The following is a 19,602-nucleotide window of genomic DNA, read 5'->3' as shown; positions in this document are numbered from 1 at the left end:
TTTTCTTAGTGTCAATGGGAAAAAATTTTTAATGAATACCTTCCCTTAAAAGTTTAACTAAACTTATTTCAGCTTACTAAAGAAACAGTATGTGAACTTATGATAGCAGAGTGTATACTTAGAATGTAGGGTCAGGATCCTAATTGATCTTCCTGCATCCAGTCGTTTTCTCCAGCCAAGACTACTAACTCACTAAACTTAAAAGTGCCTATCGAACCATCCAGTGGCTATTATGAAGGATAAAATGCCAATTATTCTGGCTTTTCAAGTGCCTTTCACAAGCTGGATCTAAGCTTTTCTACAGTTATTTCACATGACTCTCCGTTCACAAATTATTCCAGCCAAACTTTTGTGTTCCTTCCTTGTTCAGTGCATTTCATTTCCCATTTCTGTGGTGGGTTTTTTTGTTTTTGTTTTTGTTTTTTTACACAAGCTGTCTTTTCATGCCTAAATACTCAGAATACAGATCTAGAGCTGGAAAAGATTTTGGAGAACTACTCCAAACCCTCTTTTTGCAAGTGAGAAAACTGAGTCCCAGAGCTAGGGAAAGAAACTAAAATCCCACGATGAATATAGTAACACTTGCCAGATGATATTTTCTTTTAGGAATCTTCAAAGTACAGAATTGCTTTGTGGAAGAAAGTACTGTTGTAATTGTTATGTATGTTAGCATTCACTTCAGTGTTGAAAATTTTGTTATGCAATTGATAAAACTGCATATTGGCATATTTAATGTGTCTAGAATTAAATTGATTAGTAGTCAATTGATGAAGCAACTAAAGAATTCTGTTACAATGTTAACATAAAGTGTGGTAATATTGCTAAATTTTAGTTTTTTTGTTTCACTAATTTAAATCAGGTTATATAAATGAAAATTTGTCTGATGTTTATATGTACTTATGGAATATATAAATTGCTTATATCATAAAACCTACAGAAAGCTAACTAAAATAATTTTAAGTATTAAATCCTTGAACTTGACAAATTAGTTGCATATCCATAAACTATTTTATCTTATTTTAGGCAGCTGCAGCTGATGGACATAAAACCAGTCTTCTTCCCCAGCTTATTCAGTGCTTTGCATGTCCAAATTGCTTCCTTCTTTTTAGCAACAAGGATGAATGTTTGCGGCATATGTCTGGAAAAAATCATTTCCTTCAGAGTTTTAAACTGGGTGGTATGTTCATTTATATTGTTTTTATATTTTTTAACAATATTTCATCTAGTTCAGCAAGCTTCTTTTGAGGGCCTAGTATGTATTACAACAGGCCTGTGGGCAGGTTGGGGGAGGTGAGGAAGTATTAAGGAAGTTGTAAAGATTAGTAAAAACAAACTCACAGAATGTTAGGGCTGTGGAAGGGGTCTTAGATATAAACTAGTCCAACTCTCTCTCCCCCTCCCCTCCCATTTTACAAATGAGGAAACTGAGCCTCAGAAGGGGAAATGACTTGTTGCTTCTAAGATCAACACAGTAAAGAAGGTTCGTTACTTTAGTCTACTATGTATTATACTATGTAACTATTATATATGGTAACAGAAACATGTTTTTTCTTCTTTGGGGGAGAGGCCAGACTTACAACCCTTGAGGGCAGATTCCATGTGGCCAGGTATATTTTTCCACTGTGTTTAGGAAATATTTTTATCCCCATCTTACTAATGATGAACCTGAGACTCAGAAGTTTTGGCTTACATGGTCACATGAGCTCTTGGTAGTGTCTGAGGTTTGATACTCAACTATTATTGGTCTTCTTTTAAAATTCTCTCGTAAGACCAGTTTTTTTATGTATCTTTTTAATAATCTCCAGTTCAGAAGAGAATTATAGCCTGCTTAACACTATGCAATATTGTGAGAACTCAGAAAGTTAGGAAAACTTCAGTTTTCAGTGAATAAAATTAATTTACTCTTGGGAGTGAAAAGAAACTATTTGGTGTCTCTTTTTTTTTCTGTAGTACTTGAACTTAGGTTACTTTCAGTTAAATGCCTCAAATTTTCTTGTAAGATTAATGTCTCTTCTATATAGGCTAAAAAGTTGACTTCCTTAAAATATCATTACTTTATGTTTTGTATGTGAGGATTTGAGGGATATGTGTAATTCTGTTTTGTCCATTTTTCTCCCAGATGACAAGGAAATATGTCCTATACCATTTCCATCTTTTGCAAAGAAACTTCTGATAGCTCTCTGTAAGGAAGTCCCCTTTCAAGTGAAATGCATGGCCTGCCACAAAACATTACGTTCTCACATGGATCTTACAGCCCATTTCAGGTAAGTAAGACTCAAGTAATAGGAAAGTTTTAATTATGCTTTTAACTGCCAGCTAGCAGAAGCTCTAACCTTACTTGATGCTAATGAAGATATGCTTCTGAATAGACCCTTGATAGATAGGATAACCTGGCAAGTTGGGAGAAGAGTGGTGAAACTAAATATTTTTAAATTCTTTCCTATGTGAGAAGTTAGTTTAATTCCTGAATTTCATGTCTTTTAGAATATGTCTTACGTAGATAAGTACTCTAAAGCAATTGATCTATAAAGTTACTGGTTTTACTTAGAGGTTACCTCGGTGGTGCCCACAGAATAAAAACTCTTTGAATCTGGGCTCTAAGAATACCTAAGTTTAAATTCAGCCTCATACTTTTACTAGCTGTGTGTGTGACTCTAGCAAAAGTTGCTTAACCTCTGCTATCTCTGTAAAAAAAAGTTTCCTCTGTAAAATGATGGATTTATAATAGCACTGTCTCCAGGGGTGGTTGTGAGGATAAAATGTGAGAATATTTTTAAAGCACTATATAAATGCTAGCTTATTATGTTTTTATCACTCTTTGCTAGATGTCATGGGGGATAGGAAGAAGTTATAAGACCAATTGTTCTCTTCCAGGACCTTTAAAAACACATGTAGAAAATGAAGTAATTATGTAATAACATCATTAAGTGGAACAGGCAACATTGCTGTGAGTTAAAGTATCAGAGGAATTTTATTTTTGTTTTTTATTTTATTTTTCCCCAGTTACATGTAAAACCAATTTATAACATTCGTTAAAACTTTTGAGTTCCAAATTCTCTCCTTTCCTCTCTCCCCACCCCCTCATTGAAGAAGGCAGGCAGTTCGATATAGGTTATACATGTGTAGTCATGCAAAGACATGTTCATAATAGTCATGTTGTGAAAGAAGATGGACCAAAAAAAAACCCTCAAGAAAAATAAAGTATGCTTCAGTCTGTATTCAGACACCATCTGCTCCAGAGGAATCTTTTTGAATAGATGGGTTTATCATGTTTCTGTGTATCTATTTTGCATCATATGAAGCTAAATAACATCCCCTTTTTAAAAAATTTCCATTTCCATAACATAGTATAATAAAAAAGATAAGATTGCACACGAAACTGCAAATCTATTATATACAACTTGCCATTACTTTAAAATATATAATAAAATTATCATGTAAATTTCTTTTACATGAAGAAGGGAGGAATTGTTTAGATTTCAGCAGACTGGCCTTATTTCAGAAATAGGATATTTGGCTAGACTAGCCATAATAATAATTAAAGAAAGGTTAAAATTAATGATATTAATAATAATTAAAGAAAGATTAAAAGAATATAGATTATTCTACCTGGAGAAAAGAAAACTGAATTGAAACTTGAGTCCTTAAAGCATGTGATGGGTTACTTAATGTGGTTTATTATTATATTGTGTACAGAGGATAGTGACGAACAGGTGTTTTATTTCTTAGAAAATGAGCCTTAAAACTGTGACTTTAATTAGGTTATTTGTTAGGAGGAATATTCATAAAGTCAAGGTACCTTGGGCAAAGCTTTGCAGAGATAGGGTCAATCTTTATCTGTTGCTGGGTATGGGAGTTAAACTTAATGATCTCTCCAAAGTTACTCTCAACCCTGTTATTATATACTTGTGCTGAGATAGCCAGGATATTTTGTGGAAATCACCCCTGACTATCAGCAAATGTTGTAATGAGATATGTGAAATGGGAAGTTATTTTTTCAAAGTTTTCATGAGTAACAAATTTTGTGCTATTTTTTACTTATCAGCAAAGTTGGAAAGCAAATTAATTATGTTTTGAATAATAAACTAATATTTCTAGAGGGTCCACTATACACTGACAAAAATCACAGTGCATCAGGTTTTTTTCCCCATGAATCTTACTATTTACTTTTCCCCCTTACCATTGAGTGGTTGTGGGGAGAATGGAAAAGGAGAGGAGAAAGATATGGCAAGCGTTGCAAAACTGGTTTTGGGAGTGTGGGGTTGGGGAAAAGGCTTCAAGCTTGAAGTTTGTAGTAAGATATCTAAGTGGAAATGGCTGTCCCACAAGAGGTAGGGGGTGTTATTATTATGGGACTTGTAGAGAAAAATCAAGTTTGGAGATGGACTTGGCAAATATTGACAAAGCTTAAAGCAAAAAGAATGGATGAGATTTATAAGAAGGAAAAAAATATCCAAAATATCCAAAATAAGCCATCTTGTTACCCAAGAAAATATTCACATATTAAGCAGCTAATTATTTAAGAATAGTTTAATACACTATATATTACCTATAGCATTTGTAAATATTATGTATTATGTTATATATAACAATATGTAATATGTCTATATATTATTCATATGTTTTATATATATGTATAGTATTTGATGCTTTTTACAGTTCTCTAACACGTGTCAATCATCTCCACTTTCTTTGACCTCTTCCATAGAAACATTGTCATTATTGTACATTAATTAAAAAGTATTTTATTTGTTCATGTTGTACTGTGCTAAATGCTATATGAAACCTTGCATAAGTACAGAATTTAGAAACATTTGGTGTATAAAGATGCTTTATCTTTTGTGTCTAATTCAGAGTCCACTGTCGAAATGCGGGTCCTGTAGCAGTAGCTGAGAAGAGTATCTCCCAGGTTGCAGAGCGATTCAAAGCAAGAGGTTATTGTTTAAATTGCAATGAACTCTTTGTGGATGAGAGCAGTACCAATAGTCACAAGCAGACTTCAGGACACAAAGTCCGAGTCATTGCCTCAATGGAAGAATCCATCTTGATGTATTGTCACATCAATGGGGGCAACAAACCTCCCTCTGATTTGCGCCTCCTTCTAGAGCATTCAAAATTTTCATCACTTAAAAGGACGCTATCCAATAAAGATTCAAGGACACAGGCATGCAGCACTACTCCAAAGAAGAAGAAAAACTTGGAGGATCAAAATAGTGAAGGTGAAGTACATACAAAACAAAATAAGTCGGTCTGGTTTTGTGAATGTCAACAAAAGTTCCTAAGTGAAGATGCGGCAGAAAAGCATGTATTCTCAGCAAATACAATGTGCCATAAATGTGTAGTCTGTGGGAAAGTGTCTGAAGATGCAGGTGTTATGCGTTTGCACATGAGCCGGTTTCATGGAGGGGCACATTTAAATAACTTTCTTTTTTGGTGTCGAACATGCAAAAAGGAATTACGGAGAAAAGAGACTATTATGGCTCATGTGACTGAATATCATCGTGGACACACTTATTTTTATGAGCAAGATGCTGGAGAAGAGGAACCTTTGCCATCCTCTTCTAAGACATTGATGAGTAGCCCTGTTAACAGGAGTAGTCTTTCAGCTGTTATGCCTGTTCTTCAGTCCCCTCCAAAAAGTCCTCCAAAAAGCCCTCCACGAGGAAAATGGCAGTGCCGAATTTGTGAAGATATGTTTGACTCCCAGGAAAGTGTTAAACATCACTGTATGTGTTTAACAAGTCATCAGTTTCATAGGTACAGCTGTGACCATTGCAAAAAGTCCTTTCATAAGATAGAGACATTATACCGACACTGTCAAGACCAGCATGACAATGACATAAAAATTAAATATTTCTGTGGGCTCTGTGATCTGACTTTTGATGTGGAGGAAGCATTTTTGAGTCACTATAAAGATGTCCACAGCATAGACTATGTGTTTGTATCAGAAAAGCCTGAAACTTCAATTAAAAATGAGGATGATTTCCCTGTATTAGAGAAAAGTAACTTGTTAACATGTGGCTGCCGGGAGAGTTACATCTGTAAAACTAACAGGAAGGAAGATCACAGTAGATGTCTACAGATCTTGCTTGACAAAGGTAATCTGTGGTTTCGTTGCTGTTGGTGTTCAGCAACAGCACAGAGTGTAGCAGACATGAATACCCATGTTCTTAAACGACACAAGGGAGAGAGAGATCATAAAGAAGAGCAGTACTTTGTGAAGTGCTCCGTCTGCAGCAAAAGTTTTCACGATGCTGAGAGTGCTCAGCAGCATTTTCACACAAAACATTGCTTCTTTCAAAAACCCAACATAGCTCACTTTGGACCAGAAAAATTAAGCCAATTCAAGTTTAGTGCCAGTGGTGCACGTGTAGACAGAAAACTGAAAGATCCCGTAAGCTATCCAAAAATTTCAGAATCTCCTTCAAATAGACTACTAAACATGGATTCAGGAGCTAAGAATGACATAGGCTGTCAAAAGATAGGTATGACCTTAAAATTACAATTTAATGTCTAAGCAAATCTCATACAATTGTGTAGAAACTTAACATATACATATATATGTAACAATAATCAGCATGTCTCCAATAAGACAATATATAATATATGGTTCAACTGAATAATAATAAGGTCTGTGATATAGTAAATAGTGAAAGTTAAACCAGAAATATGAGAAAAAATTAAAGCTTTCAGTTAATAGATCATCCAGGTTATAGTAACTGGGCTTCCTTTATGATCTCCCATTTACTTGCTTTTCTTAGCCAAACTCCAAACTTCAGGGACTTGGATTGTACATATTGGGGTGTTTTTTTTTAAAGAGTAAGTATTATCATATAGCCTTTTCTTCTTTTTAACGTTATCGTGATTCTCAATAAGGCACAGGAAATTATTCAGGAAAGGAAATTAGTTTGGGATTTTTGTCCATGTTCTTGTAGAATTTAAAAGTTATTTTGCTGGATGTTACTGCTGTCTTTTTTAACAGCATCCAAGCCTTCAAAGTGAGCCAGTTGATTTTTGAAAGGCCTTTTAGGAGCCTGTGTTTTTGGTTTCAATTTTTAGCTATAAAGAACACTTTTAAAGTCATTTTTAAAAGTACAAGTACTCTTCATGTAATCTGGTGGGTGTGTTTCCATTAATGTGGAGGGAAAAATTCTGCATATTACAAAAATGACTTAGCAGTGGGATTTAAAATGATAGCAAGGAATGAGCATAAATGTTTTGGTCCCATTGATGAAGCATCCAATGGATCCATAGCGTAAGAGTATAAAACAGAAAATTAAAATTAGTGGCATACTGCCATCTTCAATTGTATTAATACTTTCCCCCCATTCATTCTTAAGTGCCTTTTTTCAGATAGCATCATAGATTTAAAACTGGAAGAGATCTTAGAAGTCATCTCGTTCAGACCCCTCATTTTTACAAATAAAACCCCAAGATCACATAAGTAGTAAATGTCAGTAAAAATTTGAACCCAAGTCCTTTAACCTCAAAGCTAGTATATCTTTCTGTTGCACTACCATTCTTCATCTTAGCTGGTTCACAAGGTTACTTTACAAAAGGCATTAACCATCTGTTTAGTCCTGGAGGCTTTTAGCAGAAATAGAAGCCCTAAGATAGCGAGGATAAGGCAAAGGGGAAAAATGAAGATGGGGTTAAAAAATTATTATACTGCTAAAAAAGGTAGTACATGATTGTTATGAAATCAGATTCTAACGCAGCATATTAACATGTTGCTTACCTAAGAATTTAATTGCCATTATTTTGTTGTATCACATGCAACAAATGATGCAGCTACTTCTCTTTTGGGTAGATATGGGGAAATTTTATGCACACACACACACGTACATATTTTTTTTGTCTTAATTTGCTAAGATTTCATACTGAGAAATTAAAAGGTTTTAGGGAAATTCTTATTGACAGCGACCATGTCTATGTGTCTTTACCAGATGAAGGAGATGTTGAGCTACCAGATTTGGACTACTTGCGAACCATGACTCATATAGTCTTTGTGGATTTTGATAATTGGTCAAACTTTTTTGGTCATCTACCAGGATTCCTTAATCAGGGAACTTTTGTCTGGGGATTTCAAGGTAAAGTTAACAATGAAAGTTGGATATATCTCCCTTGCTTTAAATATAATGTGGCCCACTTAAATGGAACTGCTTTTGAACCTTTCTGGAATGGAACTCAGCTACACGATTGAAATGCTGCATTGTGTAATGATTATTTTTCCACATTTCACATTTGAATCCCCAATTTATAGATTGTTTTTGTAAAGTATTAACTTCGTGTTGATTGATTATATAAATCTTAAGAAATTTCCTTGAAGTATAGAGAAATAGTAATGCTTTCCAAAGTTAAGGAGCTTCATTTAGATGATGTTAAAATATGGTAATGCTCTCAAAATCTTAGGAACATTATTTAGAATTAAGTCTTTATTAGTTAATAGTAGAGTTCTCAACATTTCTAGAGACATTTGGATTTAATTCTTTGCTAATTGGAGAATCTGGCTTTAGTGCATGAACTTCTGTTTACAATTGGTAGGAAGAACTCAGACTCTGGATCAAGGATAAAACAAGGAATTGAAGCACCATGACATGTTATTACAGGCTAGCCAGTGGATTTTCCCAGCAGGAAAAGCTCTGATGAATTGGAGCACAAATGAGATTCTCTAGGATAATCTTTCCCCTCCTTATCACCCTACCCCATCCATCATGGTCATTGGCCACTACTGATGCTACTACTAATAATTTACATTGTATTTATAGCATATTAGAGTTTGATAAGCACATTCTCATATGTAAAAGCCTTTTGAGGCAAGCAAGGAAAGAGAATGCCCACTATACCAATGAAGCTAAGTCTAGGAAAGATTATGTGACTTGCTGAATTGGAGAAGCCAGGACTAGAATTTAATTCTTTAGGACTCTGAGTCTGTTTTGATATAGTGGAATGTGTGTTGGATTTGGAAGTCAAAGAATCTGGGTTTAAATCCTGGCTCTCTTCCTTAACAAACTATGTCATCTTGGGCAAATCAATCCCTCCTACCCTCGGTTTCCTCATCTGTGAAATGAAAGTGTTGGAGTATATTACCTCAGAGGTCACTTTCAACTCCAAAGTTATTTTGATCTTTCTGATATACTGAAAGTAGTGTTCTTTCAAAATGGCAAATAAATAAATTAATCTTATCAGTGTTTTAAAGTTAATATTTTACTATTCTGTACTGATTGCAATCACGGCTATGTACTGAATATATTATTTCCGTGCACATTGTTCTATAGGAACATTTTGACATTGAATTATTAAAATTTCTTGGGTTTTGTTAGTGGTACGGATTTTATTGAAGAGTTTATAAAGTACTGTTTCCTGTTATTAATAGGATTACAAAAATAAGCAGTTTGCTTTGAAATCTTCTTTGTCATAGCCTTTAGTATCCCAGATATCTTTTATGTGTTTTGAGAATCATATTTGATATTTAATAATGTTAGCTATATTCAAATTTGTTGATCCCAAAGTATCTTGTCTTGTTAATTTCTCTTTTGTCTTCAGCTGTATTTGGGAATCTAGAGATCATTTGCTTGGTTCTGATGTAATCATAGCTCAAAATTCCATTTTATGTTATGTTAGTACCAAAACACTGAAGTTTGAGTTTTGCCACTTGGTTGGTTTATTATGTAAACAAACCTCCCTTATAAAACCTCAGGGCTAACAGGTCTCCCCTCATTCTGTTAAATATATCTCTACATCTACTTGCCTTAATCTTCAGAGAGAAGTTATTTTAATATCTTATTTCCTCGCCCAAAGAATTTTATGAAACCTATTATTTGCTATTTTGCTATTATTTACTATTATGTTTATATCATATTGATGTCAAAGCTCAAAAATAGAATTTGTAATCCTTTACGCTTTTAAAATATAGTATAGAATATAATTTCTTCCACCAAGGTGAAGAAATGATAGTTTAGTAATAGATGCAGTGTCATTAATTTTAGTTTTTGATATGAGATTTTTTTTCATATATTTAAATAAATTTAGGGGAGCTTTTTGGCCATTTTTTTTAATTTGACTATCATTTTTGAATTTTTAACATTAAAATCTTAGGAGGAAATACAAATTGGAAGCCTCCAGTCAATTGCAAGATCTTTAATTACCTCAATAGGATTGGATGCTTCTTCCTTCATCCACGCTGCAGTAAGAGAAAAGATGCTGCTGACTTTGCCATCTGTATGCATGTAAGCTATAGTTGGACTAAAAGTACATTTGGTATCTGGCTTACTGGTTCTATGTTGAAATATTGGCTTGAGGCAGTTCTCGCTTTATGTAAATTCACATTACACAAATTCAACTTAACTTTAAAAATTCTGCATTCCAAAAAACCCACCTGTGTTAATTTTACAATACAGTACTGTGCTTTCTCTCTACTCCTGCAGCTCCTACTTCTCAACCTGGTTCTCTGCAGTTTCCCACCCTTCCACCAAAAAACAAACCCTCCAAGTGAAGCAGAATGGTCTACAAAGAGACCACCTCCACTGCCACTGCATTCTCTCTTTTCCTTCCCTGTTTCTGTGGGCAAATTAACATTTCATGAAAATTGCTTTATGTAGAGGCCTGCAGAGAACAGTATATATATCTTTCTTGACTTAATTTAAGCATAAGATTTTTCTCTAATAATAAAAGGAAAACTCACATTTCCATAATGTTTTGAGGTTTTCAAAATGCTTTTCTCATATAAATTTTTAAAGTAGGTAGCATGTGTTTTATAAATATGGTCTGAGAAGTTGTGACCTGCTTCTAGTCACACAGTTAATGTCTGCAGTTTTGAGTCAACCTCAAGCCTCCTGCCTTCAAGTTGAGCATCATCATCAGTATGCAAGCCATACTTTCACTGATAGCTGACATTGATAAGAGTGCTTGAAAAGTATGAAAGTTTATATACCAAGCATTAGTGCAGCTGAATTCTTTATAACTTACTAGAGTTTAAATAAACAAACAAAAAGAAATGTTTGAAATTGTGGACTTAGATGAATACAATATTACACACATTTCATTCATAGGAAAATTTTTCTCCACCAAACTTTACTGATAACTTTCTAAGCTTAATGCTTTCATGGATTTATTTTCATTTGGGGTGGTTAGCATATCTTTAATTCATCTCCATTTGGTTTCCTGTCATTTTTCACAGCAAGTTTTAACATCTTTTCATTGTAGATACCTGAGTTCTCCCTTAATTTCTCTCATTTCCATTTCTCTCTTTTCTACTTGAGGGAATTTATATCTTTACTCTGTTTCTCTACAACTTTTTCTTTCTAAAACTTACCCTACTCCATTATGTGCCTTTAGTCCTGTTCCTATTTTCTCTGGTACCATATCCCATCAACTTTCTTGTTATATTAAAGCTCTGCCTTTACATTAGCAACTTAACTTTTGGCCAAGAAAATATGCTCAAATTTCTCCTAACTACTCTTTCTTTGATTCCACCCTTTTGTACTGTTTCATGGCTCTCTTTTATTTATGTCCATCTTTTAGAAAGACTAATCTATAGCAGATGTTTCCATTATCTCACTATTCCATCACTTCAGCATCTCTTACAAAATCTGGCTTTTCCCACCTCCTACTCTGTTAAAAGCTTTTCTTAAAAATTGTCTGTTATCCAGTCTAGTTGTTTGTTCTCAGTATTATTTTTTCTACTTTTGTGGAATTTTACATTGTTAACCATTTTACCCTACCCTCTCCTCCCTCCCCCACAACTCCTCAAATTACAAACTTAACAGTTGTCAACAAAACAAAGTAATATACAAAACAAGTAGTAAAATCTTACTGTAAAACTCTTAGCTTAAAAAAATTCATTTTTATTAATACATGTTATATGTTACATAGATTTTTCTTCTGTATCCCTTCTCCTGGACCCCCAGAAGAGCTATCCTTACCTTTAGCTTTTTAAATGCAGAACCAAACAAATGAACAAAAAACGAAACAGCACAAAATATTTTATGTTGTATCCCTTTTTCTAGGTCTTGCTCAAGTTCTACAACCTTTGGTCTTATTTGTCTGGTTTTTTCTTCTTTGTTTTAATTTAATGTAGTTATAATCGATATGTGCAAAAATTCTAGTTTCACTGATTTTGCACAGTATTACCTCATGTAGCTCTTATATGCTTCAAATATTTATTGTTTTTAATGGCACTTTAATATTTTGATTACATTGTTGTGCCATCATTTGTTTTTCTGTTTTCTTTAAACATATAAGTTATACAGGTAAATTTTCTAGGGGGTTGGTTGGTTGGTTGGTTTGTTATTACAAATAGAGTATCTCTGAATATTTTTGTTTAGATAGGTCCTTTTTCTGATATTTTGGGAATGGATAAGGTCCATTCCTGAGTCAATTCACCCTCTTTTCCTCCCTCCTCCATCCTGCTTCTTGAAACATTCATATTTATGACTCTGTACTGTTCTGGTTTTCATTCCTCTGACCATTCTCCCCCCCCCGCCCCCCAATTCCTTTATTTGGCTTTTCTTACTGCTATCCCAGGATATAGGTATGTCCCTCTTCTCTATATATGCTTTCTCTCTACTCTCATCTATTCTCACATCTTCAGTTATATTCTTTATGAAGAGGTCTTCAAAACTAATATTTCTAGCTTCAACTTTTCTTTCCAATTTTTGACCATTTCCGGTTACTTAGAGACTGAAGAAGGCAGTGTGTTATAGTGGAGGAAAAAGCCAGCCTCAAAGCCAAGAATACCTGTATTCAAGTTTCATTTCTGATACATACTCTGATACATACATCTCTCTACAAATAGAAGTTTTAGAGAAGGTATCAATTTATATTGGTAGAGTTGTCTCTCACTGGAATTTCCCAGTTCTGTTAATGTCACACGTCTAGTACCTGATCCTTATCCTGGTCCAGCTGACATAGATATCCCAAACTCATTATTTTCTCTACGAGATAATCAAGTTTTGACTGACTTTTGTATTTCTACTGGGTTCATCTACTTCCAGTACTCTCGCTCAAGATGTCAAAGTTGTTTTAGGTCCTTTCTTCCACTATCTGTAATAATCACCAAGCCCCAGTACTGTGGTATTTGAGTTGGATCTCCTTCCCATACTCATTGTCAAACTATTCTGTTTGAAGCTCTCATTACCTTAATAAGCTTTCCCAACTATCTTGCCACATAGTAATGTACTTGTTTGTACACCCTTGTTATTTGCATAAGTGCGCCTTATTCCCTTATCAGAAAATGTTTGAGCACAGGGACCTTGTCTTCATACTTTTCTATACAAAACACCCAGTGATTGTGTTTTTGTACATAACTGAGAAGTATTTGCTGAATGAATGTTGCATAAAGTACATGTTATAACTTAGTATATGTCTCTCATTTTTCCAACTTTTGTATTTTGTTCTCCAGGCTGGCCGTCTAGATGAACAGCTACCTAAGCAAATTCCTTTCACTATTCTCTCAGGAGATCAAGGTTTCTGGAGCTACAGAATCAATTTAAGAAGACTCAGAGGCCAGCCCACATCCTAAACCCTCATCACTTAGAGGGGGATATGATGTGTGCCTTATTAAATAGTATATCTGATACAACCAAAGGTACGCAGCTGGAGATACCATACAGAATGCCAAAGAGGAGGAGACTTCATTGCTGAAAGAAACCAATAAATGGCTGTCCACAAGGAAACTGTTTCCCCAGTTACTAAACGTCATAATCATATCTGATTTGCATCTTTTTCCCCCCTCTCATTGGCAAACATATAGAAAGAGGATTGGGGTAGCTAGGTGGCCCAGAGGATAGACGACCACCAGCCCTGAAGTCAGGAGGACCTGAATTCAAATCTGGCCTCAGACTAAATATTTGACACTTACTAGCTGTGTGACCCTGGGCAAGTCACTTAACCCCAATTGCCTTTGAAAAAAAAAAGAGGGTTGATTTACTGTAATTTTCTTGAGTCTGCCATGTGGTACAACAATTCATAGTTATTGTGTGATGATAGATTGGATCCGATCCAATCTTGTAGATATTTGTATTTCATAGTTCCACTTGAAAATTATATGGAGGAAAAAAAATTACAATTTTCCAAACAGTAGATAACAAACAATATAAAAGAAGTGATTCACTTACTCTTGACAAGCATGAGTGGTCTGAGTATATGTAGGAGTCATTTGTATAAGTATATTCAGCTCTCTGCTTTATTATAAGCTTGTTGAAGACCAGCAACCTCATCTTAATTTTTTTAAAAGAGTATAAGACAGTATGTGAAAGCCTAAAGATTACTTCAAAGTCTCTAATGTTTCTTAAAAGAAATAGGGAAAAAAATATAGAAGAAAAGGGGAGCGCACAGTATATTTGCCATTTGAATCAAGGAGTTAAATCCTGAGGGATTAAATGTGTTCACTGCTCCACTTAGTTTTTTCTGGACTAATAATGACTTTTTAAATGTGATCACTTCAAAGGTTTTATTGTCCCAGGCCTGAACACAAAAAGAATAGTCATAACAGGAGATTAACCATATTTATTCTGCTATATTTATATTGAATTCTTTTTACATTTTATTTTATGATTTTTATTCTTTCTAATATGTATTTCCCCCCAATTTACTTGTTTACTTGCCTAAACTTTAGTTTTTTCTTCTTTGAATTTATTTTGACTTTTAACTCCTTTGCATTTTTTTTATCCTTGTTAACTGATTTTCAGCTGTTGCCTGTTTTCTGCTCTGTTAAAGATGGAAAAGTGTGTGCCTTTATTTTATGTCTACCATCTGATTATCCATGCTTATTCAGTTTTTCCTTGCTATACTGAGCACTTTTAAAGAATGTGAATGGGATTTGGTCCCATGCATTTCAGTAATGTGTTGCTTGGATTGATTGAGTGCTGGATAGGAAATTATAGGAATATCAATAGCCATCATGAAGATGAGGGTACTCTAAGGAAAAGGGCTATTGATATCTCCTGGTAACTGTCCCTTATAGTAGATGACCTCTGAAATGTGATTCTCTTGTATCTGGGGGAGTGTCAGTTATCTCATCCTTCCTTTCACCCTCCCCTTTGAGGATATTCATGTGCCTTTGACACACAAAGCACATCATTGTGTTTATTTTTTTGGCCTTTGAAAGCAATGAAGTTATCACATAATGGCAGTACAAAGAGTCCATGTCAATATGTTACTAATGAAACTTGCTGAAGAAACATCACTATGTTATATTTAGTGCATATCATCTGATGACGTCTTTGAAAAACTCCAAACTGCTGATAATTTAAATACAGGCATACGTAAAGATGTTAACCATTAAGTAACAGCTTCCCACTGTTGCTCTTGAACATTTTATGTGTTTGGATCAGTATCTTTTTGGATCTCAGATGAAGTCAAAATGTATCATCTTGACAACAACTTTAATCAAAGCATCATCTTTGTCATAGCTTAGATACATTTGAAAGCTACATTTACTTTCTCATTTTTAAAAAGGAATCATACTATTACTTGAATTCTTGAGTACCAGGTATTTAAGAGGATCTTACTCTTCTATTTATTCCCTATAACATTAATGTAAAGGGATGTAATTTTAGCTGAGGTTTTAGGTAGCAGCAGTTCCTGTGTACAAGGTATGTACCTTTATTCCAGAGCTATGGACAAATATAAGTACATAAATTTCCTGCTAGTGAAAAAGTTTGAATAGATACAATCACAAGATAGTAAACTGGCTGAAGAACTATAGATTTTATAGATTTCTCTGTCATTGTTTATATACATGCTAAATGGCCAAGGAAAAGCAAAATAGTATTTCAACTTTTAAAAGATCATTTTTTTATTAACAATTGTTATCAGTCACATTAGCCAAAATTATATCACATCCGAAAAACTGCACTGAAAGTTGAAACATGGAATAATGAGCCCGTAACTCTCTTAAGCACTTTTTGCAACAATGATTTCTAGTGCAGTTTTTTAAAAAGAAAGATCTGCCTTTCACAGAAACTCTGAGGAAAATTTTAAACCTACTTCATTATATTTGGAAGTTAATACCTTTAGAACTTTGTTCATTTTGTTTCAGCATCTGTTTCTCATAGACTTTGATATTTGATAGCTATTTCCATCTTCTGGGGAATTGTGATAATGAATGTAGATGATCACATTAAGCTTCTAGAAGGGAAGAGGCACTGCCGTACCATTTACTGTCCTTGGTTACGTGGAGATATCAGATAATTCCATTTTCTTCATTTAAATTTTTCAGTGACTTTTTGGAATCATAGAACTTGAGAGCCAGGAAGGGCCTTTAACAGATCCAAAACCATGTAAATGAAGATACTGAAGCTTAAAAAGGGCAAGGGATTTCCCTAAGCTTGCACAACTAGTTTTGGCAGGCCCAAGACTTAGAACCTAGGTGTGCTGATTCCTGTGTCAAGTAGCTCTTGCTACTTTGCTGTGCCCTTTTGCTCATTTAAATCTTTCAGTTAACATTTTCCATATATTTAAGTATTTTCCCTCATTGAGGAGTACAGGAAAAACTGGCATAGAAACATCTAATTTATAAAGTATAGCCTCATTATTTTAGACTTATTTGGGGAAGGCGTTTTTGTTATTTTAAGCCTCAGCTATGGACTTTATAAGAAAACGAGTTTGCCTTTCAGTTCTAAAGTAAGTAAAGGATTTATCTTGTAATCTTTTTATACTGTTAATTTTATTCATCTTTCATTCCTAGCTAACCAAAGGTCATCTTCCATATAAGTTCACAGAATACCACCCATGTCTGAATTTTAACACTCGTTCAGAATTATTGATGTTGAATTTTGAAAGGTTTTACTGTAATTCAAAATTCTCTTTCAGAAACCAGTAACTTGGTGTGTCCTATCTTGAGTAACTTCATGGTCTGCATAAAATCTCTTGAACTTTGTGGTATTTGTGTTGCTGTGGCTTATGTTTCTGTTTTCTACTCTAATGTTCTTTCAAATTGGAAAGGTTTTGATTGTAAACAACAGACTGTCATCTAAAGAGTATACTAGCAAGGCCCATCATGTCATATCTATATTTTTATGTCCAATACAGTTCATGAAACAGTTTGCTAAAGTGTGTAAGGCTTGTGATTTCATTGGAGGAAAGAGAATAAGCCATAGCAATAAAATCACTGATCTTTTAAAGTCTTTAAATTTTAATTCAGCCAGTATATAAAGGTAGATACCAAAGGTTTTCACTTTGAGTTGTCTTAGTAAACTTTCATGTTTTCTAGGTTTTTATTTTATGTTTCTAGGTTTTTCTAAAAGTTGTAATTCTCTGTTTTTATTTAGTGCTTGGCATTTAACTAAGTGTCCAGGTATATGTTTCTTACCACTTATTTCAGTACAAGATTCCATGAATGCATTGATGTTAGTAACTCTCCATTAACACAAAGTCACAGCCACTTGACACTATTAGATAGTCTTTGTGAATTGTTGTAACCAAATATTGTAATCACTTAGTGGACAATTTTTCTGATGATGAGCTTTTTCAAACTTGAGCAGTGTGAACTTTGGTTAATAGGGTTAATCCATTATTAGGCCTCTATTAAAAGCCTTTCTAACTTGGCAAGATCAGCCAGAACTTTTGCTTAGTATAAATTTTCAGAAACAAAGGGTCAACCGTCAAATCATTTTAAGGCATTAGAAAAGGTCTTTAAGTGGAAGACCCTGTTTTAAATATAGGATATATATCTTAAAGGAAGCACATAAAATTGAGTTAGTGGTAGTATTATTCTGAAGAGTCTGAGATTTATAGAGTTAATCTGATATTTCTTCGTGAAAATTGTATTTCTTGTATTAGTTTTGAAATATTGGTGTGGGTAGGGGGATAGAGAGGAAAATTACTAAATTTCTGAAACTGTAGTAAAATTAGATATAATCAAGACCATTGAAAACAGCAGCGAAATGGAATAATTAGTTTAATAAGTTAATTTACATATATTGACATATTGCTGCTTTACAGACAGTGACAGTAGTGAAATTGATCGAACAAGAACAAGCAGAAATACTATAGAAGAAGAGGAAATCAAGTCCAGAGAAGGTAACCTAAGCATTGAGTTTTCTCTTTATGTATTCCAATGAAATGAAAACATAGCTCTGTGGTGCATATGGTTAATTTAGGTAGACTTGCAAAATATTAGCAAATATTTTTAAGGAAAATAAAATACTTGATAAAGCCACTTTGTATCACAGATCTAGTCTGAAAACTTCAAGGACCACTTGACTGTAATTGTTTGTATAACTTTGATTCATGATGGTGTACAAATATCAGTGCTCAAAAAATAGTCTTCTTCTATTAAAAAGTAATACTGGTACCCTAGCAGAAATATGTAGATTGGGATTTTGGCAAAAATTTTTATAGTAGATATCAAATTCTTACACCATTTATGTTTGCACTTATGTATAGCTTTAAGGTTTATAAAACAGTTTCACAGAGATTTTACCTATTTTTTGGTTGTGTGATTTGTTTGCCTTTGGTCACAAAGCACTGTGAAGTATAGCTAAGACACTTGTATTATTCCTATTTTTATAAATAAGAAAACAGTCATAGAGAGAGAAACTGACTTTTCCAGAAGCACACAGCAAATTGGTGGCAAATCTAAGACTTACCGAAGTTTTTTGGCTCTTTTTTTTTTAATCAAGATCCTAGATCCCTAAAACATTTCCTTTTCTGCTTAATGTTAAAATAGAAACGTCTGTTTTTTTACTTATTCAGATTTTCATCCAAAAAAATTCAAAGTAATTGAATCATTTAATAAGGAACTATTATCCTCAAAAGCTTTGTAATGGAATTAGACAAGGATATACTTTTACATGAGTAGTTAATAGACCAATCCTACCAAATAAACTTTTATCTCCTAGAGGTGCCTTTTCTTTTACCACATTCTCATCATGGTATGGAAATGACTCTAGATTCTCAAAGGATATGCCAGCACAGCTCAAACTCTGGCAGGTCCTGTCAAGCCAGAGAAGCTTTGAGTAAAGTTTGATGACAGATTGTTATCCATTTATCATCTTAGCTAATTTTTGAGAAGTGAGAATCACTAGAGGGTTGGCACCAAGTGATCAATTTATTTTGGCCACAGCAGCTACTTTGAACTTCCTACTGATATGTGGTCGTGTTACAGTTTGCAGTGGTGGAGGAATCACCCATGGGGATAAAGTCATGGATCCTTGAAGTATATTTGTTATTATAATTAAGTATAAAGAACAACAATGATAACGTAACTCATATTTAGATAAATCCCTTTAATATTTTCCAAATGCTTTCCTCACAGTAGCCCCATTAGGTAGGTAGTGCAAGTATTGTTATCTTTCCCACTATATTAACATTATATGTCTTTAGAGAGGTAACAGTGGCGTCAGGAAGATGTGAGTTCAAGTCTTTTGACTCAATCTGGCTGTGTGACCTTGAGCAAGTCACTTCAACTTTCAGTGCCCCCTGTAACTTTGTAGCATTATAAATTGTTGGCATTAAGCATTCATAGAGGCATTTACCTCATTAGGAGTTCCTTATACCATGGAAACCTCAGGTCCAAGTCTCTTTCTTCCTGCCCTTCCCCTTCCCCTCCCTTTTAACTGTTAAGATGGTTAACCTTACTTATGCCTCATTTCCATC

The 19,602-nt window shown here is 34.1% G+C and overlaps 1 protein-coding gene across 1 annotated transcript in view; it reads left to right on the top strand.

The window, feature by feature from the left end:
* ZNF451 (zinc finger protein 451) overlaps positions 1 to 19,602 on the top strand; it is a 95,736-nt gene that overhangs the window by 69,885 nt on the left and 6,249 nt on the right. Inside the window, 8 exon segments of the mRNA XM_021000498.2 lie at positions 1,024 to 1,177; positions 2,120 to 2,264; positions 4,855 to 6,485; positions 7,947 to 8,090; positions 10,099 to 10,229; positions 13,403 to 13,469; positions 13,472 to 13,588; positions 17,947 to 18,024. Of these exon segments, the coding sequence (XP_020856157.1) occupies positions 1,024 to 1,177; positions 2,120 to 2,264; positions 4,855 to 6,485; positions 7,947 to 8,090; positions 10,099 to 10,229; positions 13,403 to 13,469; positions 13,472 to 13,588; positions 17,947 to 18,024 (2,467 nt within the window).

Source organism: Phascolarctos cinereus, unplaced genomic scaffold (genome assembly GCF_003287225.1).
Source record: "Phascolarctos cinereus isolate Bilbo 61053 unplaced genomic scaffold, phaCin_HiC Scaffold_5;HRSCAF=322, whole genome shotgun sequence".
NCBI classification, from domain to species: Eukaryota; Metazoa; Chordata; class Mammalia; order Diprotodontia; family Phascolarctidae; genus Phascolarctos; species Phascolarctos cinereus.
The sequence above is the reverse complement of the archived record's forward strand: the minus strand, read 5'-3'. Positions and strand labels throughout refer to the sequence as shown.